Source organism: Lepidochelys olivacea (assembly GCF_965140295.1).
Source record: "Lepidochelys olivacea isolate rLepOli2 genome assembly, chromosome: 1".
In the NCBI taxonomy this organism is placed as follows: domain Eukaryota; kingdom Metazoa; phylum Chordata; order Testudines; family Cheloniidae; genus Lepidochelys; species Lepidochelys olivacea.
Window position 1 is genome coordinate 353,398,311 of NC_140411.1, and position 27,456 is coordinate 353,425,766.

General features: G+C 64.7%; 2 protein-coding genes across 9 annotated transcripts in view; one reads left to right on the forward strand and one right to left on the reverse strand.

Annotated features, from left to right (window-relative positions):
- The first annotated feature begins 1,451 nt into the window (after window positions 1-1,451).
- On the forward strand, window positions 1,452-7,304 carry LOC311523936 (transmembrane protein 53-A-like). The gene is made up of 3 exons (XM_084634505.1): window positions 1,452-1,528; window positions 4,588-5,186; window positions 6,151-7,304. The coding sequence occupies exons 2-3, from the start codon at window positions 4,595-4,597 to the stop codon at window positions 6,513-6,515; spliced, it is 957 nt and encodes a 318-aa protein (XP_084490631.1). The 5' UTR covers window positions 1,452-1,528; window positions 4,588-4,594; the 3' UTR covers window positions 6,516-7,304.
- A 148-nt stretch (window positions 7,305-7,452) lies between these two features.
- Window positions 7,453-27,456, reverse strand: part of IMPDH1 (inosine monophosphate dehydrogenase 1) — a gene marked incomplete at its 3' end in the record, with an annotated part of 45,086 nt that continues 25,082 nt past the window's right edge. For 3 of the 8 annotated variants that reach the window (XM_084634444.1, XM_084634440.1, XM_084634443.1), the window contains exons 8-15: window positions 25,693-25,892; window positions 24,170-24,260; window positions 23,255-23,362; window positions 22,743-22,886; window positions 22,118-22,262; window positions 21,758-21,901; window positions 20,981-21,064; window positions 7,453-8,681 (exon numbers count right to left, since the gene is read on the reverse strand). In XM_084634444.1, the coding sequence (XP_084490570.1) occupies window positions 8,660-8,681; window positions 20,981-21,064; window positions 21,758-21,901; window positions 22,118-22,262; window positions 22,743-22,886; window positions 23,255-23,362; window positions 24,170-24,260; window positions 25,693-25,892 (938 nt within the window). Of the gene's footprint in view, window positions 8,682-20,976; window positions 21,065-21,757; window positions 21,902-22,117; window positions 22,263-22,742; window positions 22,887-23,254; window positions 23,363-24,168; window positions 24,261-25,692; window positions 25,893-27,456 lie in introns of those variants that run through there. The other 5 variants (XM_084634442.1, XM_084634441.1, XM_084634446.1 and 2 more) reach the window with 5 other exon arrangements.

Here is a 27,456-nt window from a genome sequence, read left to right on the forward strand (position 1 = left end):
CACTTCCGCAGGTGGGTATTGTAGTTGTAAGAAAGCTTGACAGAGATCTTGTAGGTGTTTGTCTCTGTCTGAGGGGTTGGAGCAAATGCGGTTGTATCGCAGAGCTTGGCTGTAGACGATGGATCGTGTGGTGTGGTCAGGGTGAAAGCTGGAGGCATGTAGGTAGGAATAGCGGTCAGTAGGTTTCCGGTATAGGGTGGTGTTTATGTGACCATTGTTTATTAGCACTGTAGTGTCCAGGAAGTGGATCTCTTGTGTGGACTGGACCAGGCTGAGGTTGACGGTGGGATGGAAATTGTTGAAATCATGGTGGAATTCCTCAAGGGCTTCTTTTCCATGGGTCCAGATGATGAAGATGTCATCAATGTAGCGCAAGCAGAGTAGGGGCTTTAGGGGACGAGAGCTGAGGAAGCGTTGTTCTAAATCAGCCATAAAAATGTTGGCATACTGTGGGGCCATGCGGGTACCCATAGCAGTGCCGCTGATCTGAAGGTATACATTGTCCCCAAATGTGAAATAGTTATGGGTAAGGACAAAGTCGCAAAGTTCAGCCACCAGGTTAGCCGTGACATTATCCGGGATACTGTTCCTGATGGCTTGTAGTCCATCTTTGTGTGGAATGTTGGTGTAGAGGGCTTCTACATCCATAGTGGCCAGGATGGTGTTATCAGGAAGATCACTGATGGATTGAAGTTTCCTCAGGAAGTCAGTGGTGTCTCTGCAGCTTGTAATGGGGGCAGAGGGGGGCTGTGCACTGATCCGCTGCCTACAGAGGCAGATTGTCTTGAGCCGCTTCTGCAAAGCCGTATGCAGTGGCTCCCCCCACCCGGGCTGCCCATTCCTGCTGCCAGCCCTGCCTGGCACTGCAGGGCCAAGCCCCGGCCTGGTGCTCAGTGCAGGTTTCTGTAGCTGTCTGCGCTGGGCAGCGGCTGGGCCAAGGCTCTGGGGTCCCCCAAGAGCCCCGCTAGGGACGGAGCCGCGGGGCTTCCTCACCACCAGCCGCAGCCCAGAGTCTGCCGGGTGCCCCGGGCCCCTGCTCCCAGACTTTCTCCTCTGCCTGGCCAGGGCCTTTCTTGGGCTGGGGCTGCCCCCCCCCGTAACCAGCGCTGCAAGGAGCCGCCGCCATAGGCGCAGGCTGCACCGACCTGCCCCCACCCCTCGGGACAGCAGCCGGTCCCGATCCCGATCCCGATCCCCCCCAGGGCGCACTGACTCCCCTGCCCGCTCCCTTCTGCTCGGCTGGGGTGGATCTGCCCCCGTGCGGGGGGGACGGGAGCTGCCCCGCGGCACGGAACGGCCTCGTGGGGGGGCAGTTCCCTGGCACTTCATGCCCCCCCTTATCGCCCCCTCCAGCTAGCTGGTGATTTGTAGCCGGTCCCAGAGGGGGCGGGGCCTGTGCCGCGGGGGCGGGGCCGGGAGCGCAGGCTGGGCCAGCTGGAGGGAGGCGGGGCGACCGGGGGGCTGCATCCCGTGCGGAGCCGAGCAGGGCCGGGCTGGGCAGAGCTTGCTGGGACGCGGCACCGCCAGGGTGAGCGGCGCCCGCGGGCACCGGGCCGGCACCAGGGGCTAAGGGACTGGGTGGGGAGCAGCGGGGAGGTGGGGGGGCGCCGGTGGGGAGCAGTGGGGGGCGCGTGTGGGGGAGGGAGCAGGCAAGGGGAGGGGCTGAGCAGGGCAATTCCAGGCGAGGGGGTCCCAGCTCCACGGCTAGTGGGGACCAGGGAGCTGCAGGGGGTCACTGGCAGGGCCCGTGACTGGCTAATTCATAGGATTATACAAGATTGCAGCCCAGCCCCCCAGTTACCAATGCCACGTGCTCCTGCAGCTCTGGGCACATGGGGTACCCCCAGAAGAGACCTTGTCCCTCTCCTGTCCTGGTACTGGGGTGCAGCAGGGTCCCTCACTGGGGGCAGCAGCCCCCCCAGACAAGATGGGGGGGATTATCCCTCGGGCCCTGGTGGAGAGATAAGCGGGGAGTCCTCACTGCTCCGGCTGCCAGGTGCGAGTCAGCGGGGGCTGGGGCAAGGAGTGTCTGTGCGGTGCCCAGGGACCCCGGTCTCCAGGGGGGTGGGCCTGGGTATCTGGCCCAGCTGGAGGTGAACAGGAGCTAAGGGCTGGCCCAGACAGCACCATTCTCCAAGTGCAGGGCAGGTCAATCCCATGTGAACACAGAGCCCCTGGGCTATATCCCCCCTCCCCAGCCCAGGTGAGACCCTCCACCTGCCTGCTTCTCCCTCTGGGCAAAGGCCGAGCCCAGCTGACAGGTGCATAGTGCAGGAGGGGAGGCTCCCAGGTACGCTGGTGGGGAGTGCAGTGGGAAGACCCACGGAGCAGGATTCGATTGGGCGGGAGGCGGCTGGCAGGGCAGTGCCTGGCCTCCGTCTGGAAGCTGGGTCAAAAGTACAAGGGGCTCCCCAGTAGAAGCCCAGTGTCCAGGGGGCTGTTCAGAGCCGGTGGTGTCCGTGGGGAGCATGTTGTTTTTATATTAACAAATTGTCATCGTTAGCTTCCAGAGTTAACACTTCACTGATTTCAATGAATAATTTTACCTTTTTCAGAGCTCTTTCAGATTTAACGGCACTGCATCAGTGCCAGGAGGGAGGGGGCCATGTGTGGGGCTGGTGCGGGTGGGTTTGAGGCGCCCAGGCGCTGCGGGTGTGTGTGTGGGAGGCCAGGGAGAGAGGGGCAGGCATCAGGAGGGACTCAGCATGAGGGAGATCAAGCCCTCCCCAGGGAGCAAGGGAACAGGCTGTTCGTTTGACTGGTGGCCAGCGGGTGGGAGGCAGGAGGCCCCTTCCCTAGTCGCACGTGGCATGGCATCTCCCTCCTGCCCTGGGCTGAGAGTGGGCATGGCGCCAGGCCTGCCTTGTGTAATCTGTTACGTAGCCAGGGCTGGGCCATCCCAGACTACTCCATTTCCTATGAAAAGCATGCTGGGCTGGCAGGCTGTCATCCACCTCATCGCTCACAGGCTTGGGGGGAACCCTGCGCGGGTTGCAGCAGGTGGGTGCCCAGCGTGGGCTGAGGGCAGGGGCAGCGGTGGGGCCTATCTAGAGGCTCAAGCTAAGTACTGAGGGTTAAAATGCCAGAGAAGCAGGGACAGCCCAGTTTGCCCTGCGCACAAAGACCCAGAGAGCAGAGGGGTGTGAAATATGGTCCCCTCCCCAGATCAGCATGCAGGAGTTTGGGGCCCGAACCCCAGGGAATTGTCCCCCCTGCGGGCATCACAGCAAATGGCTGGCAGGGCCCTGGTGGCTGAGCACACAAAGGCAGGAGCCGTGCACGCTGGACAAGCTGCCCTGGCAGGCTGCCGTTTGTGGCACAGCTTGTTGCCAGGGTAGTGCATGCACTCGGGCACCTTTCCCTGAGGCTGGGCAGCCCTGAGGTCCCTTTAGCCTGGTCTCCTGCTTCCACCCGTGGCCTCCCGTGAGGTGTTTGAATTGGGTGAGTGGCTCTGCCCATGGTCCTAGCGCCCCCCGGTGGCAGGGAAAGCATGGCGCTGCAGGGTCTTTGGCTCTAATGCCCCGGTTGGCCACTTTGTCCCTGTGATGGCCGGTCACTGTCCGTCTTCCATGTCTGTGGCTGCCGGCCAGGCCTCCTGTCTGTCGGATGGCTGGAAGCGGCCGCTAGCCAGACTCAGCCTGGAGCCAAGGTGCAAATGCTTGGCCGTGAGAGGAAGGAACCATTGGAGCCACTGGCCATGGGGGACTGTCCATCACTGGCCATTTTTCAGTCCAGGCTGGATGTTTGCCTGAAGCTCGGCTTGAGGGATGAATTCTGGGTGGTCCCATGGCGTGGGGAATGGGTGAACTTGGAGCCCAGCCCTCCTGCCAGAAGCTGGGCCCTGGCACTATACCCAGCTACCGGTCAGGGGCTATGCAAAAATCCAGGCTTCATGCTTAACACTGAGGACTGGGCAGTGCTGGGGCTGAGTCCCCTTCGATCCTGGGTCTGGGTCCTAACCCCTGGGTCTGACACCCCAAGCGAAATGAGGCAGGTATATGCCCATGCTGGTGGGGGGCCCTGCTGGCCAAAGCAGTGTGACCATCCGGCCCTGCCTGGCAGTTGCAAGGACTTGTTGGAGGGCTGTTTGCAGGGCAGGGCCAGAGCCCACAGGCCTGATCAGAGAAGCGGGGCCCCAGTTGGGCAGACACATGAGGGTCTCTTGTCCCTTTGCTAGGGATGAATGCTCTAGTCCAGTGGGGCTGAGGCCCTTTTGCAAATCCACCCCCTGGAAAGAAGACTTTCTGCAGCTGGCGAATGGGGATGGGTTTGTCATGCCAGGGCAGGGCTGGGAGGCAGGACTCCTGGGTTCTTGCTCTGGGAGCAGAGGAGTGTAGTAGTTAGAGCAGTGGGGACTGAGACCCAAGACTCCTAGGTTCTACTCCCTGCTCTGCTACTGGCTCACTGTGTGACCTGGGGTAGGACATTCCCCTCCCCGTGCCTCAGTTTACCTCCCCCAACTCCCCACACCCGTGGGGAGACAGTACTCCCGGCTGCTGGGCATTGTGCGGGAGCCATGGCTCTGCTGCCAATGCGATGCCCCAGGCTGGTTCCAGCGGCACCAGCCTGCCCGTGTGTGTCTTGCAGGGCTCCCATGCCTGGACGCCAGAGGCAGCGTGGCCACAGCAGCCTGGATGCAGATGGAGCCGGCTGGAGACACCAGGGCTGCCCCCCAGTGCAGCCTGGGGGCCCAGAGCCGCCCCCACCGCGGGCGGGGCAGCCTGCAGAGCTCTCCATTGCCCCTGGCGGGGCAGCAACGGTGACAGCCTTTTCCAGGACTATCCGCCTGTACAGCAGCCCTGCGCCTGGGGGCAGCGCCCCCTCCAGGCCCCTGGTGGTGCTGCTGCCCTGGTTTGGTGCCCGGCCCCGCTCCATGGCGAGGTACCTGGAGCTTTACCTGCCACGCGGCCTGGACGTGCTGGTGGTGGAGAGTGATCTGAGCCACTTCCTATGGCCCCGGCACGGGCTGGCCTACGCGGCCTGCGTGCTAGGCCTGCTCCGGGACAGCCAGCCCTTCCGCTCCCGCCCGCTGCTCGTCCACGCCTTCTCCATCGGCGGCTACACCTTCGCCCAGATGATGGTGCACATGAGCCGGGAGCCACAGCGGCACCAGCAGCTGGCAGAGAGGATCCGGGGCCTGGTCTACGACAGCCTGGTGACAGGCAGCCTGGGGGCCATGGCGCTGGGTGAGTGGGGTCTGGGCAGGTCCTGTGGGGCAAACCCCCCTCTCCAGGCACTAGCCCCTGGGGAGAGGAGCAAGGCAGAGGACAGATCTTGCACTGTCCCCTCCAGCCTCAGCTGTTCTGCAGCCCTGTCCAGCCGGGAGACCACTAGGATCTGCAGCAGGATGCGGGTCATAAGAACGGCCACCCTGGGTCAGACCAATGGTCCATCTCTGACAGGGGCTGGTGCCAGGTACCTCGGAGGGAATGAGCGGAACAGGGCAATTATCAGTGATCCATCCAGTCACCCAGGCCCAGCTGCTGGCAGTCGGAGGTTTAGGGACATCCAGAGCACAGGAATGTGTCCCCATCCATCTTGACTAATAGCCATTGCTGGACCTGTTCCTTTTTGAACCCGGTTGTACTTTGGCCTTCCCAGCATGCCCTGGCCGTGCGTGCCACAGGCGAGCAGGCCTGTTTGTTCTCAGCGTCTGTCCGTTGAGACGGGGGGCGAAGCACTGGCTGGGTGGGCTGTCCCCTCTGCAGATGCTGCCTCAGCTCCATCGGCAGTTTGGGTCCTTTCCTCCCAGGCTCCCGCTGCCACCCCTCCTGCCACACAGGATGCAGGCTGGGTTTGGCAAGGAGGGTGGGCAAGGAGAGGAGCTGCTCACACAGCCCTGGGAGGGCGGCATCTGTGAGAGCCGGGAGTCCTGGCAGACGCTGCCATTGCCCAGCCCCCACGGTTAGAGCAGAGGTGTGGGTGGGGCTGGGCCTTTCCCCATGTGGCCAGCCAGCACTAGCCCCGGGGCTAACAGAGGAACAGCTGGGGCCATGGGGAGCAGCAGGCAGGGAGTCACGGCCCAGCAGTCTCAGGACTGCGAGGGCTGAGGGAACGGGCGGAAGCCGCAGCAGGGTGGAGCCCCCAGGGAGGGTCTGCGTCTGGCCTGGTGGCTCCCCTGCCCGCTAACCCCCTTCTCGCCCTGTGCAGGCGTGGCTCAGATGAGCGGCTCCGCAGCCTTTCGGCCCCTCATCAGAGGAGGCACCAGGCTTTACTTCAGCCTCTTGCGCTGCTGCACCGTGCGGTACTACAAAGCGGCACAGGGCGTGTTCTTCCGGCCGCCGCTTCGCTGCCCTGTCCTGGTCTTCTACTGCCGCAACGACCCCCTGAGCGACCCTGCCCTGGTGCAGGAGCTGCTGGAGAGCTGGAGGCGGGCAGGGATCCTGGTGCAGGCCCAGGCCTGGCAGGACTCGCGCCATGCAGCCCATCTGCACCAGCATCCCCAGGAGTACCAGGAGGTACTGCTGGGATTCCTGAAGCAGCTGGACACGGCCCTGCTCCAAGCCAGACTCTAGCAGCTGGGGCTGGTTGGCCCAAGAGCCCCTCTGACATGGGCAGGGGGACATGCAGCTGCTCCTGCAGCCAGAGCCCTGCTCCTCCCTGGCAGGCAGGGTGCTCCTGCCGTCACACAACATCCAGCCGCAAGCAGGGACATGCAGCTGCTCCTGCAGCCAGAGCCCTGCTCCTCCCTGGCAGGCAGGGTGCTCCTGCCGTCACACAACATCCAGCCGCAAGCAGGGACATGCACCTTCTGCAGCCGGCCCTGCCGGGCAGGCCAGACCACAGGCCTCGGGCACCGAGCACGGGAACAACTGCTGCACCATGGACACCCCGGCCGGGGGAGGGGGAGCCACTGAGTCCTCTGCCCCAGGGAGGCATGATGGACACCTGGGGGCTGTGGCAAGGGGGGAGGCACATTTCCCCCAGGTGGGTTGATGAGGGGGGAGGGCAGCTGGTGCAGCCCTCCCCTCCCCTCGTTTCACCTCTGCCCTGGGCTGTAGGGGGACAGGCTGCTGGTGGCTGGCTGGCTGGCTCACAATTCAGCAGCTCCACCTCCCGCCAGGAGCCCAGCTGCCTCTCTGCACCTGCCCTGTCCCTGCACAGAGCAAAAGCCCCTTGCAGGGCCTGGGGGAATGGCCAGGCTGAGCAGGGATGGGGGGAGCAGGCTGGATGGGGGCTCTGTGCCCCATTTCAGGCTAGTTTCAACATAATTTTTTTAACTCCCTCTGTAAATTAGTTTGAAATCCCCCCGGCCACAGGACCCTGCCCTGCCGCGGTTCTACAGTGCAGCTGCCACTGGTCCTGCAGCCACATGCCCTAGGCCCAGTCCTCAGGGCCGGGCCAGGGGGAGGAGGGGATTGCACCCCCTGCTCCAGTGAGCTGGTGGTTTGCCATAGCGAGTTGAGCTGGAGCCTACCTCAGCGTGCTCCACCACACCAGCCCCTGCCAGGCTCTGATGCTGCATTACTTTATTATTGTTCTTCAATACACAATTACAAACACTGGACCCCAAATGTGCAAAGTTAAAGCCTTCTAACGAGTGGTGGGGGGGTCGGTGCTGCAGGGGGAGAGGCCGGGACTTGCCAGTAGCTGCAGTGACAGAAAAAGGAGATTTAAACTCATCTGGCAGAAACAGAGTGGAGGAAACGGATGCCCAGAGCCTGCAGCGTGTCACAGTACCGGGCTGCACGGCCGAGGGCGCTGCAGCCAGGCCAACAGCACAGCTTGCAGAGGGGTGGCCAGGCCCCATTCCAGCTTTGGGGGTCACCCTGCCTAACCCCAGAGCAGCTGCTGCCCCAGAGGGAGGTCACCCTGGGGCTGGGCAGGCTGCAGGGACCCCAGCAGCAGCTGCCAGGCGTGCAGCGGGATGATGTCCCAGGGGCTCTATAGAGAGCAACAACGACAGAGAAGTCCGGGCAGCTTCTGGCCAGGACCGGAGGGGAGGTGGCTGGTCCATGGTGTTTGGTCCAGGTTGGAGAGACCCTGCTAACAAACAGCCTTGGGGGGCAGGGTAAGACAGCCCCGGGGCAGCGGAGGGTTAATAGGCAAGGCTCAGCCTCCTGTACAAGTTTATAAAATCCCTTGAAGCCCAGGGGCGACTGGGCCAGAGCCAGAGCCAGGCCCGGGCTGCCAGCAAGATCCCTGGGTCTCACGTCACTGCCCCACTGCAGGGAAAGGGAAGTGCTGGAGCCCCCCAGCGGCCCCCGGCAGCACTAGCACTGGTGGGGGGGCATGCCGCGGGGGCTGGCGGAGCCGGAGGCGTGGATGGGAGGTGGCGTGGGGGGAATGCGGGCTCCAGCCAGGCCGCGGCTGCCCCGGACGATGCAGCGGGGGTGGGGGGGAGCTGGGGGCCCTGCTCAGCGCTCCCCCCCCCCCCCGCAGCTCTTTCCAGCACCTGCTCTCTGTTCCCCTGCCCGGCCCAGGGGGGCTGGTTCCCGGGGCCTTGCACCAGGCGCGGGGGAGATCTGGCTGCCGTCCAGTCAGGGCCAGGGCCTGGCCAAAGGCGGCTCCGGGCAGGCGAGATGCTCTCTCTCGGCCGTAGTGCAAATCCATCCCTGTGAGGAGCGGTCGGAGCGGAGGGCTGGGCTACACGCGGCGGGCGGCGACCGGGGCTGGGACGTTGGGAGCTACGCGCTGGCTGCTGCTTCGGAGCCCGTCTTCAGTATAGCCGCTTCTCGTAACTGGCGGGGAGAGGGGGAGGCAGGGTTAGTGCGGGGCCGACAGCGCCCGCCCCCCGGGCAGGGCTCAGTGAACTCGCCCACGTTCAGGAGCCCCGGCCTGGCATCACGCCCGAGCCGGAGCTGGGAGGAGCAGGGGCTGAGCTGCCTGGCTGAGAGGGCGAGGGGAACAGCTGCTGGCAGGACTCTGGGGCCAGGCCAGCCCCTCCACAGGCCACGCCGACACCAGCTGGTGCCCTGACCCGAAGCTGGGCCTGCTGCGGCACCTCTGCCTCCCAGCTGTCTGTCGCACTCCCGCATGGCGCCCGCCTGGGACGAACAGCCAGGACCCTGAACCAGACCTCGCTGGTTGGTTGCCCCCTGCCCCCTCTCTGACCCAGGAGGAAGTGGCTGATGCTGGTGGGCTGAGCCCCACGCTGAGGGATGGCAAAAGCCTGCAGAGCCCTGGCTTCCCAGCAGGGAGCGCTCACGGCCTGGCCTGGCCTGGGGCTGGCACCCGCAGGGCACGTGGTGGTGACGGGCTGGCCGCCTCGCATGGGCAATGCCCAGAGTCGAGCAGCCCCACGCCAGGTTCACGCGAAGCGACCTCATGTCACGAAGGATCCAAAAGCGCTTTCCAGACACGGGCGCACACGAGCTCAACGCAGCGGGTCAAACCCTCTGCTGCTGCAGCTCCGCTGGGCTCTGTGGAGTTAGCAGCAGATAATTTGGCCTAGGACTCGCTTCATCCACCATGGATAGGCAGCCACCTCTGGGGTGGGCCAGGGCAGCTGGCTGACAGCTCACAGCAACCCTGCACAGCCACTTAGGAGAAAGTGAAGGAGACGCCCATCCCCAGTTGAAACTGGGGGGGCCCAGGACCAGAACCGCAAGGGTCACGCTCTACAGAGAGGTGGGCAGCTGGCTAACCATCATGAGGGGGCAAGATTTTGACCACCTAATGGTGTAAAACCAACCAGTTTCCCCCAAGCCCTGCAGTAACCTTCCCCCAGGTGAGTGCTCCCCTGTCTCACACAGCCCTGCTTGCCCGTCCCGTCCCACGTTCGGGTCCTGCCTAGTCTGTCCTAGAAGATGGGGAAGCAGTCAGAGAACGGCCCCCCACACGCCTGGGGGGCGGGAGTGATATTTAGGTACAGCTCAGACCCAGGCCTCATTCCAACCTCTGACCAGCAGCTGGGAGAAGAGAGCACTGAGACAGACCCTCCCCACCCCCCCACTCCCTTGAGGGATAACAGCGCCGTCCTAAGCCACATTACCAGCCCCTCCAGCCCGCAGGGAGGCCAGGTGCAAAAAGCCAGCAAGGCCCGGCCTGACACCCAGCAGAGGAGTTCAGAGCCCAGCCAGCTCCCCGAACGGCCCCCCCCGCCCCAGCGCGAATGAAAGGATCCCACCCCTCACAGAACCACTGCTGATGTTACGGGGCTCACCCAGGGACTCAGCTGGGAAAAGAACCCAGGGGTCCTGGCTCGTCATTCCCCTCTGCCTGCTTGGCTTCAGAGCATCACGCTCCTCAGCTATTGGACAGCTGGCCTTCCCTTTGTCGGCTCGAACATGGGGCGCTGGCCCCATTGCCCTCTTGGGGTTTGCCCTCGCAAGCTCTCTGTGCCCCGCCTGCCCGCTGTGGGGCTGGCAATGCTGGTGGTTTTGTTTCTAACAGATGCGCATGCTGGACCACGCTTCTGCCGAGGCATCCGCCCGCCCAGCGGCAGGGCCGTCCAGCCCTGGCAGCAGCGAGCCGAGGAGAAAGCCAGTCAGCGTGCCCGGTGCACGGCCCCCCTGGGTCCAGGGACGTGCGAAGGAGATCGGGCCGCGGGAGCCTCAGCTCGCACCTGATACAAACTACTGCAAACGCCAGCAGCGCCCAACTCCCACTCCCAGACCGCGGGCACAGGCTGCCCCCACCACGCAGGGCGCCCCCCACCACGCAGGGCGCCCCCCACCACGCAGGGCGCCCCCCAAGTACAGCCGCACCCGCAGCTGCAGGGCCCTGACATCCCTCGGCCCAGGCCCCTCCGCCACCGGTCAGGGCCCCGCACCTGGCCCCCCTGTCCAGGCCCTGCCATTGCACAGGGGCTAACGGCTCAGAACCCCAACCCCTCCAAGGCAGGCCTGGCCCGAGGAATCTGCCTCCCCACTACCCACGTGGCCCCAGTCCCTCACAGCACACCCCCAGGGCAGGGCCGTCCTGCCCAGCACCCCCAGCCGCCACCGAGCCCTCGGGTCTGCACCTTCCCCCACTGGCATATGCCTGCCCCACAGAGCGGGCACCACACGCCCCGTGGATCCCAGCCCCGGAGCCCTATGGTGCACAGACCCCAGTAGCCTTTCAGTCCATTAGCCTCCCCTCCCCCAAACCCTGTCCCCAGACCCCCGGCAGAGCCGAGCGCCATCCCCACAGGCCATCGACTCCTGCCCAGACCAGCAATGCCCAGGCAGCCCCCTCCAACCACTGACCCCCGCCCCCAGGCAGGGCTCAGCTCCCCCCCACCAGCCTCTCTCCCCTAAATAGGGTCTGTGCACTCTCCTCGGCTGGGATACAGGCCCCTCTGCAGGGAGCCCAGGACATTGGGCTCCTGATGGGTGGGGGGCTGGGGTTCTCCCCCATTCCTGGGGCAGGCCGGGTGGGATTTCATGGCAGGGCCAGCACAGCTTGTGGCCCAACAGGCAGAGGCAGAAACCCCATTTCCCCCGGGGTCCTGGGCCCATCCAGAGGCGTTAAACCCCTGGCTCGTCCTGCTCCTGGCGCGGCAGTGACAGAGGGGAAGAGCCTGCTCTGGCCCAACCCCGGGGGCCCGCAGACGCTTCGGCCCCTTCTCTGGATGGGAGTGTTTGTAGCTGGGGGTCACGGCGTCCCCCTTTCCCCTGCAGCCCCCCGGTGAGGAACAGCCCTCCGCTAGCAGGGGAATTGGATTGTGGGAGCTTGGGCACCAGACCCAGAGAGGGCCCCCCCGGACTCAGCCCCCCACCCCAATCATTGCTCTACAATAACTACGGAAAGGAAAGGAGCTGGTTACTTACATGGCAGAAACGTAAAGCTACGGGCGGAGGCATGGGCAGGAAAGAGAGAGAAGGTTACAACGTGTTCCAGTGAGATGGGACCCCCTGCCCGCCCCCCGGCCAGCAAGGAGTCATCCCTTCCCCCCACTGCTGGGCACTGCAGCTGCCGAGATCCCAACACCGCCGAGAGGACGGCCTGGCTGGCCGCCCTCCCACCAGCACCACCAGCGGGGCCCTACCCGGCCCAACGGGCCCCCCGGCCCCACCAGCGCGGCCCTACCCGGCCCCCGGCCCCACCAGCGGGGCCCTACCAAGCCGAACGGGTCCCCCGGCCCCAGCAGCGGGGCCCTACCAAGCCGAACGGGGCCCCCCGGCCCCACCAGCGGGGCCCTACCAAGCCGAACGGGGCCCCCCGGCCCCACCAGCGGGGCCCTACCAAGCCGAACGGGGCCCCCGGCCCCAGCAGCGGGGCCCTACCAAGCCGAACGGGGCCCCCCGGCCCCAGCAGCGGGGCCCTACCCTACCCGGCCCCAGCAGCGGGGCCCTACCAAGCCGAACGGGGCCCCCCGGCCCCAGCAGCGGGGCCCTACCCTACCCGGCCCCACCAGCGGGGCCCTACCAAGCCGAACGGGGCCCCCCGGCCCCAGCAGCGGGGCCCTACCCTACCTGGCCCCACCAGCGGGGCCCTACCAAGCCGAACGGGGCCCCCCGGCCCCAGCAGTGCGGCCCTACCGGGCCCAACGGGCCCCCCAGCCCCAGTAGCGCGGCCCTACCCGGCCCAACTGGCCCCCGGCCCCACCAGCGGGGCCCTACCCGGCCCAGCGGGGCCCTACCAAGCCGAACGGGCCCCCCGGCCCCACCAGCGGGGCCATACCCGGCCCAACGGGCCCCCGGCCCCACCAGCGCGGCCCTAGCAAGCCGAACGGGCCCTGCCGCTAAGCACCCACCACCTCAACCAGCCAGCCCAGCCCTGAACAGGTCCCTGCCTTCCAGTCACTGGGGGCCCGTGAGCCCTTGTCCATGCGGATCCCGCTCACGGGGGACGCTTGCTTCATGCACGAGGTCCACTGGGGCCACGTAAGCGCCCTGCATACCCTCCCCCACCACCGCCATGCAGCCAGAGCAGCCTAGAGTGCCCCGCAGTCCCCTCCTGATCCCAGCAGAGAGGGACTGGAAGCCGGGGTCCGCAGGGACAGCACCTCTCGGAGAACTGCAGTCACTGTTCTTGTCACGCCGGCCCACCTGGACCCCATGACGGTGACCAGCCGGCAGGCCCCAGCCGCTCTCCTGAAAGTGGCACCTGATCCCCGCAGCCGGCGCGCAGGGCCCGGGAAAGGCACGTGCTGCATGCCACGTGGCTGCCCTGCCCCGCGCAGGGATCTCGAGGCTGCCTGGCCCCTCGCGGCGCGAGCCCTGAGGCTGCGGGGAAGGCGACCCCTGCGTGCTGGTAACGAACAGCGCGGCACAGAGCGACCCACTTGGCTGCCTCCAGGAGGGGGCGACGGCGCTTTTCACAGCCGCCCCCCGTGCCGCAAAGAAATGGGGCGATTTCCGGAACGGCTTTGGCCTGAGTGACTAACAAGGGCTCTGCAAACCCCGCGGCGCGTGGAGCTTGGTTTGGGGAGGTGTAACGGCGCGGACTCACCACCGCGGGCGCCTCCTGCAGGTTGCTCCGGGAATTAGCTCAGTGCAGCTCCGGCGTGGCCCCCTGCGGGTGGCGTCTTGCCCGTTGTCTGCTCTACTCTGCTGTTTCGGACCCGCGTTGCTCCCCTGGCTTGGCGGTGTCCTCTTCAGGACTCTGCCCGCTGGCAGTGCCCACTACTTCTTTCTCACCCCCCTTCTGGGGGTCATGGCAGTCCTGTGGCTTGCACCCACCGCTGGGGTCCACCACAACCCAAAGTCTAGCCCTTGCATCTTCTTGGCCCTCTCTGGCAGGGGTCTGCAGCCCAGCAGGTAACAGGCCAGAGCTCCTGTGACGAAGTGGGACTGTTTTTAATGTTTCCTCTGAATAGTGTGGGGGTGCCTCAGTTTCCCCTAGGCAGTTCTTAAGTATCTAGGGGGTGAAGTAAGGGTGTATGATCATTGCAGAGCCCTAGAGAGCAGGTGTGTGCAGGGGTCTGGACACCGGGAATGGCCGACACCCTGTTTCCTGGCCACTGATGGCCTGGGCCCTTCCCCCCTGCAAGGTGAGAGCTAAAGGGTTGGAGAACAAAGGAATCAGGTGACTTCCTGGCCCCAGAAAGGGACAAAGCCCAGAGGAGGAGGGGCTGGAGGGGGAGTCAGTTTGGGGCTGGCTGGAGACATGGAGTGAAGGGCAGACATGGTTGTCTGGCTCACTGCCCCCCCAAAATGGACCCAGCTGAGGGGTCCTGTTCTCTGCACCTGCAAGCTCTGTTTTAGACCATGTTCCTGTTGTCTAATAAACCTTCTGTTTTACTGGCTGGCTGAGAGTCCCGTCTGACTGTGGAGTTGGGGGACAGGACCTCTGGCTTCCCAGGACCCCGCCTGAGCGGACTCACTGGGGGAAGTGCACGGAGGGGCAGAGGAGGCTGAATGCTCCGAGGTCAGACCCAGGAAGGCGGAAGCCGGGTGAGCTGTGTGTCCTGAAGACAGGCTGCTCCCAGAGAGGAGACTTCCCCAGAGTCCTGCCTGGCTTCTTGGGGAGCAGTTCCAGAGCATCACCTGGGGACTCTGACAGCTCTCCCTACACCCCCCTGAGCCTGCCCAGCACTGCTCTGTCCCCAGTGTTACCCCTGGGAGCCCGTTGTCCTCCCTGCTTGTTAGGGAGAGACTCCCCTCTGCTCGGCTGGGCCACTCCTTAGATCTGGGCTGTCTCCTGTCTGGCTCCTAACAAGCCTCGCCCTAATTAGCTGCAGGTTTCCACAGCCTCCCTGGCTGCCTCTGCCCCACTCCAGGAGAAAATGGGTTAAAGTAGGCCAGAGAGGCTGCGCAGATGGGCAGCCAATCAGGGCCAGGCTGAGCACTATATAAAGGCTGCAGCAGTGTGGCGAGGGCAGCCTCCCCCTGACCAGCAAGGGAGGAGGGCTGGCTCCTGGGAGAAGGAGCGGCACCCTGGACTGAGCAGTGCTGGGCAGGGTAGAGGGCAGTGGGAGCTCTGGCTGACTCTGCCAGACTGCAGGCTTCGAAACAAGGGCCGAGTGGGTGCTAGGGCTACAGAGAAGTGGCCCAGGGAAGGCAGGCAGCGATGGGGAGTGGAGGAAATCAGCCAGCAGCTGCCGCTCAAGGGTCCCTGGGCTGGGGCCCCCCCTTGCACTGCACCTTGCCACAAGAGAGCATGGCCCATGGACTGCACCTTGTCCCTGAGGCAAGGAACTAGACTTCAGGGTGACAGGTGGCCATGAAGGCGGGTGTGGACTAGGACTGCTGATATACTCCCGGAACGGGGGAGAATGGAGTAATGGGCACTGCCGGAGGGCAGTGTCCTGAAGAGGACACCGCGGTCCAGTGAGCAACGCGTGTCCCGGTGGTGGAGACAACACAGATGAACAGACAACGAGAGAGACACCAGCCAGCAGGAGGCACGCCAAGGCTGGAATGAGCTAATTACTGGAGCGACCAGCAGGAGGCGCTGCGGTGGTGAGTCTTGACCCCGTTACAAGGTCAATCACTCAGTTCCAATGAAAAGACCTCCTGGGTGAGGTCTCGGCCCCACCTTACCCCCGAGACGGCAGCGTGTGCTGGGACCCAGCTAACGGCCGGTGCAGGCAATAGCCACCGGGATGGTGAAGAGAGCACTTGGCTAAGGGCTCAGAGGGGAGGTTCCACAAGGCCCAAGGACAACAGGGCTCACAAATTGAGGACCAAGCCTGGGCCAGTCCTTTCAGAGAGTCTGAGCCAGTGGGCTCGGGGAACACTGTATGGGACCGCACTGGATGGTGGGAGGTTGTCAGCAGCAAAGCAGACCCCACGGTGAGGCTGGATAGCTGGAGTTGAAGGATGGTGTGTGAAATCTTGGGAAGGCGGGGATGGGAGGGGTCCTGATGGTTGAAACCAGGCTGTCAAGCCCAGATGCAAAATCTTTGCCACTTTGATCTCGCAGGGGGCCTCCAGTCCTGTGTGTGGATGTCTTGTATGGCTCTGTGACAAAGTGGGACTGTTCTTACAGTTTTCTCTGAATACTGTGCGGGTGCCTCAGTTTCCCCTATGCAGTTCTTAAGTATCCAGGTGGTGAGATAAGGGTGTGTGATTGTGGCAGAGCCCTAGGGGGCCAGTGTGATGGTGTCTGCACAGAGAATAGCCGACACCCTGTCCCCTGGCCACTGATGGCCTGGGCCCCTCCTCTGCAAAGGTGCCAACTGAAGGTGTTGGAGAACAAAGAGATCAGGTGGCCTCCTGGCCCCGGAAAGAGACAAAGGCCAGAGGAGGGGCTGGAGAGTTTCAGTTTGGAGCTGGCTGGGGAAATGACGAGAGGCTCAGATGGGGGTCTGGCCTCCCTGACTCCCAAGATGGACCTGACTGAGGGGTCCTGTTCTCTGTACCTACAAGCTGTTTTAGACCATGTTCCTGTCGTCTAATAAACCTTCTGTTTTACTGGCTGGCTGAGAGTCACGTCTGACTGCGAAGTTGGGGGACAGGACCCTCTGGCTTCCCCAGGACCCCGTCTGGGCGGACTCACTGTGGGAAGCGCACAGTGTGGACAGTGATGCTGAATGCCCCGAGGTCAACCCCAGGAAGGCCGAAGTTGTGTAAGCTTTTTGACCTGGGGAGAGGAGGCTTCCCCAGAGTCCTGGCTGGCTTCGTATGGAGCAGTTCCAGAGCATTGCCCGGTGACTCCGTGACCGGCTCTCTAGAGCCATCTCCGGCTGCAGTGCTCAGCCAGCTTCCATGCCATCCGCTGTACCATCGTTGGGTCTGGATGAGGGATTTGCCCCAGTTCTGAGGGACTGGCGACAGGTCAGCGTCTGTACAGACGGGCGCAGCCGCAGGGGGTCTGTTAGCTGACGCTGGTTGGCCCAGTAAGGGGCTATGGATGCGACTGCATTCTGCCTCGCCTTCCTTACTGGGGTGGGGAGGCACAGAGGGTAGGCAGGCTTCCTGGAGGGACCCTGGGCTGGTGCTCTGGGGCATCTGTTGTTCCTGTTGGGGGTGAGCAGGTCTATCGCCCTGTCTGTCGAACGCAGGTCTGAGAATGGAGTCCTTCAGTGATCGCACACGTTTGGCTCAGTGCTGTCTACCCAGATTGTGACATACTCCTGGAAGGAGGAGAGCCGTGCCATTTATTCCATGCAGCGGCTGACCGAGCGTGGCCATCTGCATCTGCACCGTGGTTCCTTTCAGCACTGTAGGAATGCTCTGCAGCCAGGGCAATCGCGCCGAATTCCAGCCCGTTGACCTGGGGGTCAGGACTCTTTCTGGGCATCTGCAATCACACCTCTTCGGAGGAGTGCCTGCTTCCCTCTGCAGACTGCCTGGAGGTTCGGCCAGCTGTCAGGCCCAGGAGGGGAGTGTCCACAAGATGCTCAGCCACCCTGGAGAGAGAGCGGGGTGACCTCTGGCAAGCAGGTGCTTGGTGCCACGTGACCCAACACTCTGAGACAGCGTTTTTCTGTCCGATCACGGACATGTTCATCTGGGCCCGAGCCTCTGTGCGTTCTGTGGGCCGGGCAGGACCAACGGGGCAACTTGCCGTCCCATGATCAGTCATGACTCAGTTTCTTTGGTCTCTACGTTCTGGGAAAGAGGAGCTGCACCCTGGGTTGCCCTTACAGTGGGGTGCAGGCGGTCCTGGGCTCCAGTGCCAAGCTCCCAGCTGGTGCCAAACTGTTTGGAGGGCCACGGACGGCTGGCTGAAGGGCTGCAGACACTTTCTGGGTACCAATAATAGGAGCCTCCAGCAAAGAGTCCCTATTTACAGGGCGCGGGAGGAGTGGGAGCTCAAGGAGGAGGGCCCCTTTGGGGGGCCAGAGAATCTCTTTCTAACTGGACGCTCCCCTCACAGCTCACTCCAGCAGGGAGAGAATTAGACAAGCATCCCCGGACGGGCGGGTTCTGGCGGAGAAGGACCAACAGCCTAGGACACGGCTCTCACCCAGGGGAAGAGATCCCAGCTGGGTCCAACATGCAATGGAATGAGGTCATCACACGGCAGGAAGCCGGAGAGATTGGCTTGGCCACTAGGTCGGAAAGTGCCTTTGGCACCAGACATCATCAGGGGAAGGAAATGAAACAAGTAAAGGAGCTGGCAGCAAAGTGTTCCTCAGCTAACCCCCCCCCCCCGCAGCGTGCCCCCAGGCAGGGAGCCCGCCCAGCAAGCCTGCAGTCTGCCCGGGAAGAGGGGGGACGGCGCAGAGGAGTTAACGCCAGCAGAGGCAGGGGAGGGTTGAGCCGGTGCCATCCGCTCTAATCCCCCCCCAGGCAGGGCAGGGGCTGAATTCGAGTCTCAGCCAAAGAGCGAGGAGACAGACAGGCCAGCCAGCCAGCCAGCTCCACTACAGCACAAGCCCCGCCTCACCCAAGCACAAGATGATCCTCTGCGGCACTAGGGAATATGGGCAAACGTGCGGGTGCCATGCTCCGGGCAGGGGCATCCTGGTACCTCCCTGCTGGGAGGGGCCTGGGGAGACGGGCTAAGCTGCCCTGAGGTGTAACCCCCCCCACCCCTGAAGGCTGGAAGCTGCTGACAGCCCGGCCAGGGGCATGTCCCTGGTTATCTGGGGACGCTCCCACAGTCGTCCAGGTGCAACAGACCAGGCCCTGAAGGACCTGAGTGGATTCTCTACCCTGCTCCATCACAGCGCTAGCCTGTCTGCACGCTGGGCTCGCGGGCTAGTCTGGGCCACGAATCCAGCCCGTCTCCCACCTCTCACACTCCAGTCACAGCCACGCTCTCAGGCCCAGATGCCGCTGGCGTGGTTAAAAGCCTGAGTTACCGAAGGGAGAACGTGGGAGAGGAAAACGGAGCTCCCAGCTGAGAGAGAGCCTGGAAAGCGAAGGGAAAATCCCCTAATCAGCCGGCCAGGCGCCAGCCAGGCTGAGCGCGCGTCTGGGAAGCCGCAGCGTTCGCTGAAGGGCCGGTCTCCTGAACAGACATTTACACTCTTCAGTGCAGCCTTTTGCCTAGGGCTCAGCCTGCATCTGAAGATCCCTCCGACAAAGCAAGCAGTGTCGACTTTGGCAATGGGACATTGCTCCTCCCACAGACCCCGCCTGGATGCTAGACTGGACTCACACCCAGACTCCCAGCTGTGGGTCCCGCTGCTGCTCCCCCCACGTCCCAGATGTGCCCACGCAGACTTTACCAAGTGAAACTAAACGCTCCTCCTGCCCAGAACGAATCGAAGGCTGCAGCCTTCCCACGGGCCAACAGATGAAAGATGCTGGCGTTTCCAGGCCATGGCCCGTATCTCCCGGATACGCTGCCGATTCGCCCCCCGTGCCACAGGAGCACTCGGTGCGGGGCTGAGATCACACGGCTGGCCTCGCAGGCCGAGCACAGTCAGGGTCTCTGTGGTGCTCACTCCATGCGGCCCGACCTGGGAGCCGTCCGTCGGCAGCACGTTAACCGGGGTGGGCTGGCACGTGACCACACGCAGCCTCTGGGTCAGAAATGGCCTCCAGAGCCTGAGTGCCCAGGCGCTGCCCTCAGGGGCCGGGCTCAAGGCAGAGCTCTGCCTGCCGGGAACTGCAGGCTGCTCCCTCTGTATTCAGGGTGGATGGCCACAGGCCGCTCACGATGGCTCTGGCAAGTGGCTCTCACCCGCCAAAGCCATCTGGTCAATTTAGACTAAACTCTTTCGAGCAGAGACCCTCTGCTACCCTGGGTTCGTGGAGCGCCCAGCACCAGGGGGCCTGAGCTCAGCTGGTCCTTAGGCACTACTGGAATAAACACGAGTAATAACAGGCGATACCGTGATGGCTCCAAGCGTCCTACCTACGATACACAGTCCCTTGGCAGAGGGCTGCTAACCCAACCCCCTGGGGTCCCACCGGTGCTCAGAGAGAGACCACACCCCGGGGCAGATGCAGGAGCAGGGAGCCAAACATCACCCTGCTGTGAAGGGGAGAACAGGCGAGCATTTGGGATCCGCTCCCTTGCGGACAGCGCAGGGGGCTGCCAGAGACACACACCGCCCGCAACAGTGCCCAGTACTGCACGGGCCAGGCCTGGCCTCTGGGGGCATCTGTGGGGTCAGTGACGTGTGGAGAAGCTCTCTCGCTCCGGTAACAACTCCTCCTTGCCAGCAGGACACTGCTGCCAGCCTTTGCCCTCACCTCCCTCGCCTGGCAGAACAGGCCCCAGCGCGGAGAGTCACCTGCTGCCAGCAGAGCGGGTGCCCAGTGGGGACAGGGGCTGGAGACTGATGATGCCAGGGTCGCGCCCAGCTGGCAAGGGGTGGCAGGCACAGCCCTCCTGTGACACAGCGACTGGCTGCCATCCCCGAGCTGTGTCACGGGAGGGGCTCGGCGCCGGAATATTGGATGTGCAGCGCTCTCCATCTTCCGCTGGCTGCCCCCCACGCCGGGCAAGGCTGTCCGCAGCGCTGAGTAGGGATCTGTGGCCAGGCTGGGAGTCCTCGGCTCCCCGGGCCTCGTGGAGCGAGGCTGCAGGCAGCCCTTCTCCACCAGGCTAGCCACATTCCCAGCGCACCACGTGGAGTGAGCACAGAGGAGGGTCCCTGCCTGCCCCAGTGACAATCCTGCTGCCCACCCAGAGCGGGGAGCGGGCATAGGGCGCTCCACAGATCCACCCTGGCCCTCCCCACCCCCAGAGAAATCCTCGGCTGCCCTCCAAAAGGGAGGAGAACATTTGGGATTTCTAGCAGGGAACCCGGCTCCAGGCAGCTGTTCAACCACCGGCCATCCGGCTGACCCACCCTTTCCACTCTGCCTGTTTCCACCTGGTGTCTCTTGTCTCACCCAGAGATGCTGAGCTCCTGGGGACTAGGAGCACCCTCCCAACGTGTGTTTGTACAGCACCTAGCGTCCGGGGGGCTGATCCATGAGTAGGGCACCTCGGCGCTACCACAGCGCACCCCATGCCAGATTGGCAAGAGAGGGTGGGAGGAGAAGGATCCTGGTCGGCACACGGTGAAGGGGGCAGAGGAACCTTTGGGATGGTCGCGGCTGCCAGTGCACGGTGGGGAGCTGGGCACTGACGGGGGGCACTGAGCTGGCTGCCCGGGGGGCTGCGGGGTCACAGGAGGGCCCCTGCCTGCACCCAGCCCCCCAGCCAGTCAGGACATGCAGGGACGCCCCCCAGGCCGTGCACCGCATCCTGGGTAACCACAGGCTGCCAAGCAGCAGCCAGAGCCGGGGCAGGGGCAGGGAAGCAGCAGGGCACTTACGAGTGGAGGCCGTGGACGCCGCCTTCGATCTGGGCCGACATGGTTCTCTTCTCAAACTTCAGCTCGCCCGAGTACATCATGGAACTGGCAAGCAGAGACAGCGCGGCTAGGAGTGAGGCAGAGGCACCTGCGACCGGCCCAGGGGGCACGCGGGGGACAGGGCAGAGTGCGCACACGAGCGAGTCTGCCAGAGCAACCCGCCAGGCCCCATGCCGGCGCCCATGGCAACCTGGCTTGGCCCAGGCTGCGCCATCCCCCCCACGACAACCTGGCCCAGGCCAGCCCACACAGGTGCCACGACAAGGCTGCCCAGCCACGTTGGCCCTGCTACGGTGTCCTGGCCCCAGGCAGTAACTGCGACCCGTCACAGGGATCTAACCCCACCCAGGGCCCTGCTACCAGAGCCCCGGGACTCAGTGACGTAACTGCCCAGCTAATGGGGCCCCGGACCTGTCCCAGGGCCTGGTCAGCCGCCCCTTGGCCTCTCCCGTCCCGTGGCACCCCCGGGTGCTGTGGCCACCGTCCGTGTGAGACGCCCTCAGCGCGGTCTGGGGGGATGAGCACTGGGGCGGGAAGCTCAGCTGCTTCCCCCAGCTTGGCTCCCCACCCCTCAGATGCCACCTGTCTCCCCCTCCCTGGGAGGGGACAGCCCAGGATCTTGCTGGGGCCAGGCGGGGCTGATTTTCTCAGAGGCCCCAGCCCCAGGGCGGCCCCAGGCAGGCCCCTCCCAGGACAGCCTGCCTAGGGCTGAGTGAGAACCGCAGCCTGGCCCCTCACCGGAGGATGGAGAGGCTCCTGGCCCCGATGTCCTGGCAGCCGTGCTGAATGCCCGCAATCAGGTATGGGACGAACTTCTGGATGGAGCCCTTGTCCTGGATGGAGCCGGAGACGCCCTGCGCCACCTTCACCTTATCCCCTTCGCTGGGGGGAAGAACACGGAGGCTGTTATGGGGGGCCCCGCGCCAGCCTGTGCTCCCCAACGGGATCCTGCCTCCAGCCTGCCCGCCCCCACCCCCCAGCTGCCCTACTGCCCCTGGGCCCCACCCCGAGCTGTATCAGCGCCTGCCGGGCAGGCTGCGTTCCCAGCCCCCACCCCAGGCTGGACAGAGGGGCCCTGCCCCTGCCCCTGCCCCATACCTGAAGTATCGCTTCTGGCTGCTGCTGTTCTTCTCCATGGCATCGAGCGAGCCCATCCCCCGGTATTTCTTCAGCCTCACGCCGTCGGAGAAGAAATACTCGCCCGGGGCCTCCGTGGTGGCCGCCAGCAGGGAGCCCATCATCACTGCCCGGGCGCCGGGGAGAGGGGCAGGGAACGGGTGACATTAGTGCCACAGCAGAGACCGGGCCCCCCCCCCCCCGAGCACACCTGGGCTCGACCGCAGCCCCCGAGCCCACAGGGTGCACAACGGGTGCCTGGCTGCTCAGCTCCCAAGCCCCCCGTCTCCGTGCTTGCAGCAATCGCCACGTCAGGGCCGAACGGGGCTGTCTGGGGGCGCAGGGGCCACCACGTGTTGGGCATCTGCCTGAAGACTCGGGGGCCAGCACCCCCAGCGTGGAGGGAATTCGCCTGTGGAATCCAACAACCCAAGGCACGTGGTATTTCATGCACCCAGCCGTGGCACGCCGCAGCCAGCACCCTGCTGAGCCCCCTGCTGAGCCCCTGCCCCATTCCCTCAGGACAGCATCCCCTAGTGCCACCCGGTGCACTGACTGCACAGGGAGGGGGCAGGCAGGCTGGCCCCACGGCGACAGTCGCACTCACCCGTAGAGGCTCCTAGAGACAGCGCCTTTACCACATGCCCCACCGTCTGGATGCCGCCATCCGCGATCACAGGCACGCCGAACCTGCGGGCGTACTCCGCCACCTTGTACACGGCCGTGCCCTGGGGCCTGCCGCACGCCATCACTGCAGCCAGGGACAGGAGCGTCAGCACCAGGGCAGGCGTGGGGGGCGACAGGTGGGCCACTGACGCGCTGGGCACCGCACGGGGCTGGGTTCCTCTGCCAGCCGCAGGCGTCAGCCCCGCCGACAAAGGCCAGGAGCCGTGCGCACAGGAGAAGCCGTTCCCTGCAGCGCCAACCTGGCCCGAGCAGGGGCCCGGAGGCCTCCAGCAGTGTGGGGGGGGAAGGGGAGGGTGGGGCGGAGCAGCCCCCACCCAGCCTCAGCTACGCCTCTGCCCAGCGCGACACTGGTCCGGGCCCTTCCTGCCCCGCCAGGCACTGCTGACCCCGCTGGGGCTGCGAGGGCCCGCGATGCCCGGAGCTCACCCCTACCTTCCTGCGTGATGCAGATGGAGCCGCAGCCCATGCCCACGCGCAGACCATCCACCCCCGCGTCCGTCAGGTGCTTGGCCTGCGCCGCTGTCACCACTGTGGATCCAACAGGAGACGAAAGCAAAGGCAGCCATGAAATACCTGGTCACCGGGCCCGGGGCAGAGTCCGGGGCAGAGTCCAGGGCCCCGCCCGGCCCGCTCTCAGACCGGGAATCCCAGCCCCTCTCCCCACCCTGCAGCAGGACCCACTGGGGCCTTGGGCTGGGAGACTTGCCATGGCCTCTCGGGCCGGGGAGGATGGACAGGGCAGAGCAGGTGCAGGAGGGCGCTGGCGGGCAGTGCCCCGGGCCACGCTCTGCTGGCTCGGGCAAGGCTGCTCCAACAGTCTGGGCAGGCAGGGTCTGCTACGACTCCCGGTCTCAGTGAACCAGCTCCGCCTAGGCTCAGCAATTGCCACCAGCAGCGTGGTACTCGGCTGCCCAGAACAAACGGGGCAGGGGCTCCCTCAGCTTGAGGGGGGCCCTCGGTGCAGGGGCGGGCGGAAGATCCCTGCTTTCATCAGCCCCAACGACCTGTGGGACTTGTACATGTGCAGCCCGCTGGGGATGGGTCCCACACAGCCTATTGCTCCCAGACTAGCCTTGTCCCGAGAGAGGGTGGTCGGACGTATTCCCCTGCCCCATGCGCAGTCCCAGCCGTTGGAGCCGTGCCGGGGAGCGAGCAGAGGGCCGGGCCCAGACGTGCCGCGTGGGGCGTTCCGGCAGTGGTTCCCCACACGCAGCGCCATACGGCCCTTGCTGGAGCAAGGTCATAGAGGTACCACCCAGGTGTTCAGCGCTGTGCCCATCCGAGCCACGGCCCCTGAGCGCCCCGCCCTGCACCCGCCGGCCAGGGCTGGGGCCCCCAGAGACTCACCATTCCCACCGATCACCTGCAGCTCGGGGTATTTCTGCTTGATGTAATGGATCATGCTGATCTGATACACGGAATTGCCCTGGGAGGAGTCCTGTGGGGGGGACGAGACCACAGTCAGAGCAGGAAGGGAGCAGGAGAGACCGCTCCGGCCCCACCCCCACACTGACCCCCACTGCTGACTGCCCCCACACTGACCCCCACTGCTGACTGCCCCCTGGCGTCTAGAAGGGCCCTAGGAATCACGAAAGCTCATGCTCAAATAAATTGGTTAGTCTCTAAGGTGCCACAAGAACTCCTTTTCTTTTTGACAGGTTTCAGAGTAACAGCCGTGTTAGTCTGTATTTGTGGGGGGAGAGAACCTTTTGTAGTGATAATCATCCATTTTTTCATGGTTTGTGTGTATAAAAACATCTTCTGTACTTTCCACAGTATGCATCCGATGAAGTGAGCTTGGTTACTCTCTAAGGTGCCACAAGTCCTCCTTTTCCTTTTCTTTTTGCGGATACAGACTAACACGGCTGCTACTCTGAAACCGGGTAAGGGGGTGTAATTGTTGCAGAGCAAAGGGCCAGGGCACATAAATGGCCGACACCCTGTTTCCTGGCAACTGATGGCCTGGGCCCTTCCCCCCTGCAAGGAGAGCGCTAAAGGGTTGGAGAACAAAGGAATCAGGTGCCCTCCTGGCCTGGGAAAGGGACAAAGCCCAGGGGAGGGGGGGCTGGAGGGAGTTTCAGTTTGGGGCTGGCTGGGACATGGAGTGAAGTGCAGACGTGGTTGTCTGGCTCCCTGCCCCCCAAAATGGACCCAGCTGAGGGGTCCTGTTCTCTGCACCTACAAGCTCTGTGTTAGACCATGTTCCTGTCGTCTAATAAACCTTCTGTTTTACTGGCTGGCTGAGAGTCCCGTCTGACTGCGGAGTTGGGGGGCAGGACCCTCTGGCTTCCCCAGGAGCCCCGCATGGGCGGACTCGCTGTGGGAAGTGCACAGAGGGGCAGAGGAAGCTGAAGGCTCCGAGGTCAGACCCAGGAAGGTGGAAGCTGGGTGAGCTGTGTGTCCTGCGGACAGGCTGCTCACAGAAAGGTGACTGCCCCAGAGTCCCGACTGGCTTCACGGGGAGCAGTTCCAGAGCATCGCCCGGGGACTCCGCGACACTGGTATCCCGGTGAGCATGTGCCCGCAATGGTGCGGGACCAATCCAGTTCCTCAGGCTTGGAGGCTGGCCCCACGTTCGAGATCCCCACACACACCCTGCTCCAAGGACCAGCCGCCCTGCTCTGGCTGGGGCGGCAGACAGGGAGTTTAAGAGGTCTGACGGGAGGGAGCATCTGACCCAGGGTGGCAGACACCAGGCCCACCAGATGATCCAATCTGGGGCGGGGTGGGGTCATCTGACCCCAGTGGGGAGGTGCCAAGCATCTGGCGTGGCTGTGCAAGGATCTCAGGCCCTTAACCCTTGCTGTGCCGGGGGTCAGGGAGGCTGCTGGGCCGGGAGCAGCAGGGAGCCCCCCGAGCCCGGTACCCACCAGCACCACCACGTCGACGCCGGCCTGCGTGAGGAGGTCGAGCCGGTACTTGTCGTCCTCGCGGGTGCCGATGGCCGCCCCGCACAGCAGCTGCTTGCGCGAGTCCTTGGAGGCCAGCGGGTAGTCGCGGTTCTTCTTCAGGTCCGTGCGGGCGATGATAGCCACCAGCTCGTCGCTGTCGTTCACGATGGGTAGCTTCCCTGGTGCGGGGAGGGCACAGCGGTGAGGGGGGCACCCGGCAGAGCCCCCCAGCCGCACGCGTAGTGGGGCCGGCTCCACCATGAGGTCGTGGCCAATGGCCCCGCTGCCCCCAGCCCCGTTCCCCAGCTCAGCCCACCTGAGTCCTGCCCAGAGACAAGCCAGTGCCCGCAGCCCAGCTCAGCACCCCGCCCCGGCAGCCCCCTCCTCGAACATCAGCTGCTAGTGACGCTGTAACCTCGGCCACACCGCCCAGCCCACCAAGCTGCTCTGAGCACGGGGGGCTGGCCCCCTACGAGTACGGGCTGCCCCACACGCCCCAGTCCACTCCAGCGCCCAGGCTCTGGGCACCACCATCGCGGCTCCCTCTACTCCAAGCCCCGGAGAACTATCCGCAGAGTCAGCAAGGGGAGGGAGCCCCGCTTAAAGAGCATGGGGGGGATCATAGAATATCAGGGTTGGAAGGGACCTTAGGAGGCCATCTAGTCCAACCCCCTGCTCAAAGCAGGACCGAGCCCCATTAAATCATCCCAGCCAGGGCTTTGTCAAGCCTGATCTTAAAAACTTCTAAGGAAGGAGATTCCACCACCTCCCTAGGTAACGCATTCCAGTGTTTCACCACCCTCTTAGTGAAAAAGTTTTTCCTAATATCCAATCTAAACCTCCCCCACTGCAACTTGAGACCATTACTCTTGTTCTGTCATCTGCTACCATTGACAACAGTCTAGATCCATCCTCTCTGGAACCACCTCTCAGGTAGTTGAAAGCTGCAATCAAATCCCCCCTCATTCTTCTCTTCCGCAGGCTAAACAATCCCAGTTCCCTCAGCCTCTCCTCATAACTCATGTGTTCCAGACCCCTAATCATTTTTGTTGCCCTTCGCTGGACTCTCTCCAATTTTTCCACCGGTGCAGCGGGGCGTGCGGGGAGCCCAGGGAGGGGCTAGCAGGGGCTGCGGGTGGGGCGCGGGGGGCCCAGGGCGGGGCTGGCGGGGGGCTGCGGGTGGGGCGCGAGGGGCACCGGTGCAGCGGGGCGTGCAAGGAGCCCAGGGCCAGGCTAGCGGGGGGCTGCGGGTGGGGCGCGGGGCTAGCAGGGGCTGCGGGTGGGGCACAGGGGGCACCGGTGCAGCGGGGCGTGCGGGGGGCCCAGGGCGGGGCTAGCGGGGGGCTGTGGGTGGGGACTGAGGGGCACCGGCGGGGCGGGGCGAGCGGGGGGCCCAGGGAGGGGCTAGCGGGGGGCTGCGGGTGGGGCGCGGGGGGCACCGGTGCAGCGGGGCGTGCGGGGGGGGCCCAGGGCGGGGCTAGCGGGGGGCTGCGGGTGGGGCGCGGGGGGCACCGGTGCAGCGGGGCGTGCGGGGGGGGCCCAGGGCGGGGCTAGCAGGGGCTGCGGGTGGGGCGCGGGGGGCACCGGTGCAGCGGGGTGTGCGGGGGGCCCAGGGCGGGGCTAGCGGGGGGCTGTGGGTGGGGAGCGAGGGGCACCGGCGGGGCGGGGCGAGCGGGGGGCCCAGGGAGGGGCTAGCAGGGGCTGCGGGTGGGGCGCGGGGGGCACCGGTGCAGCGGGGTGTGC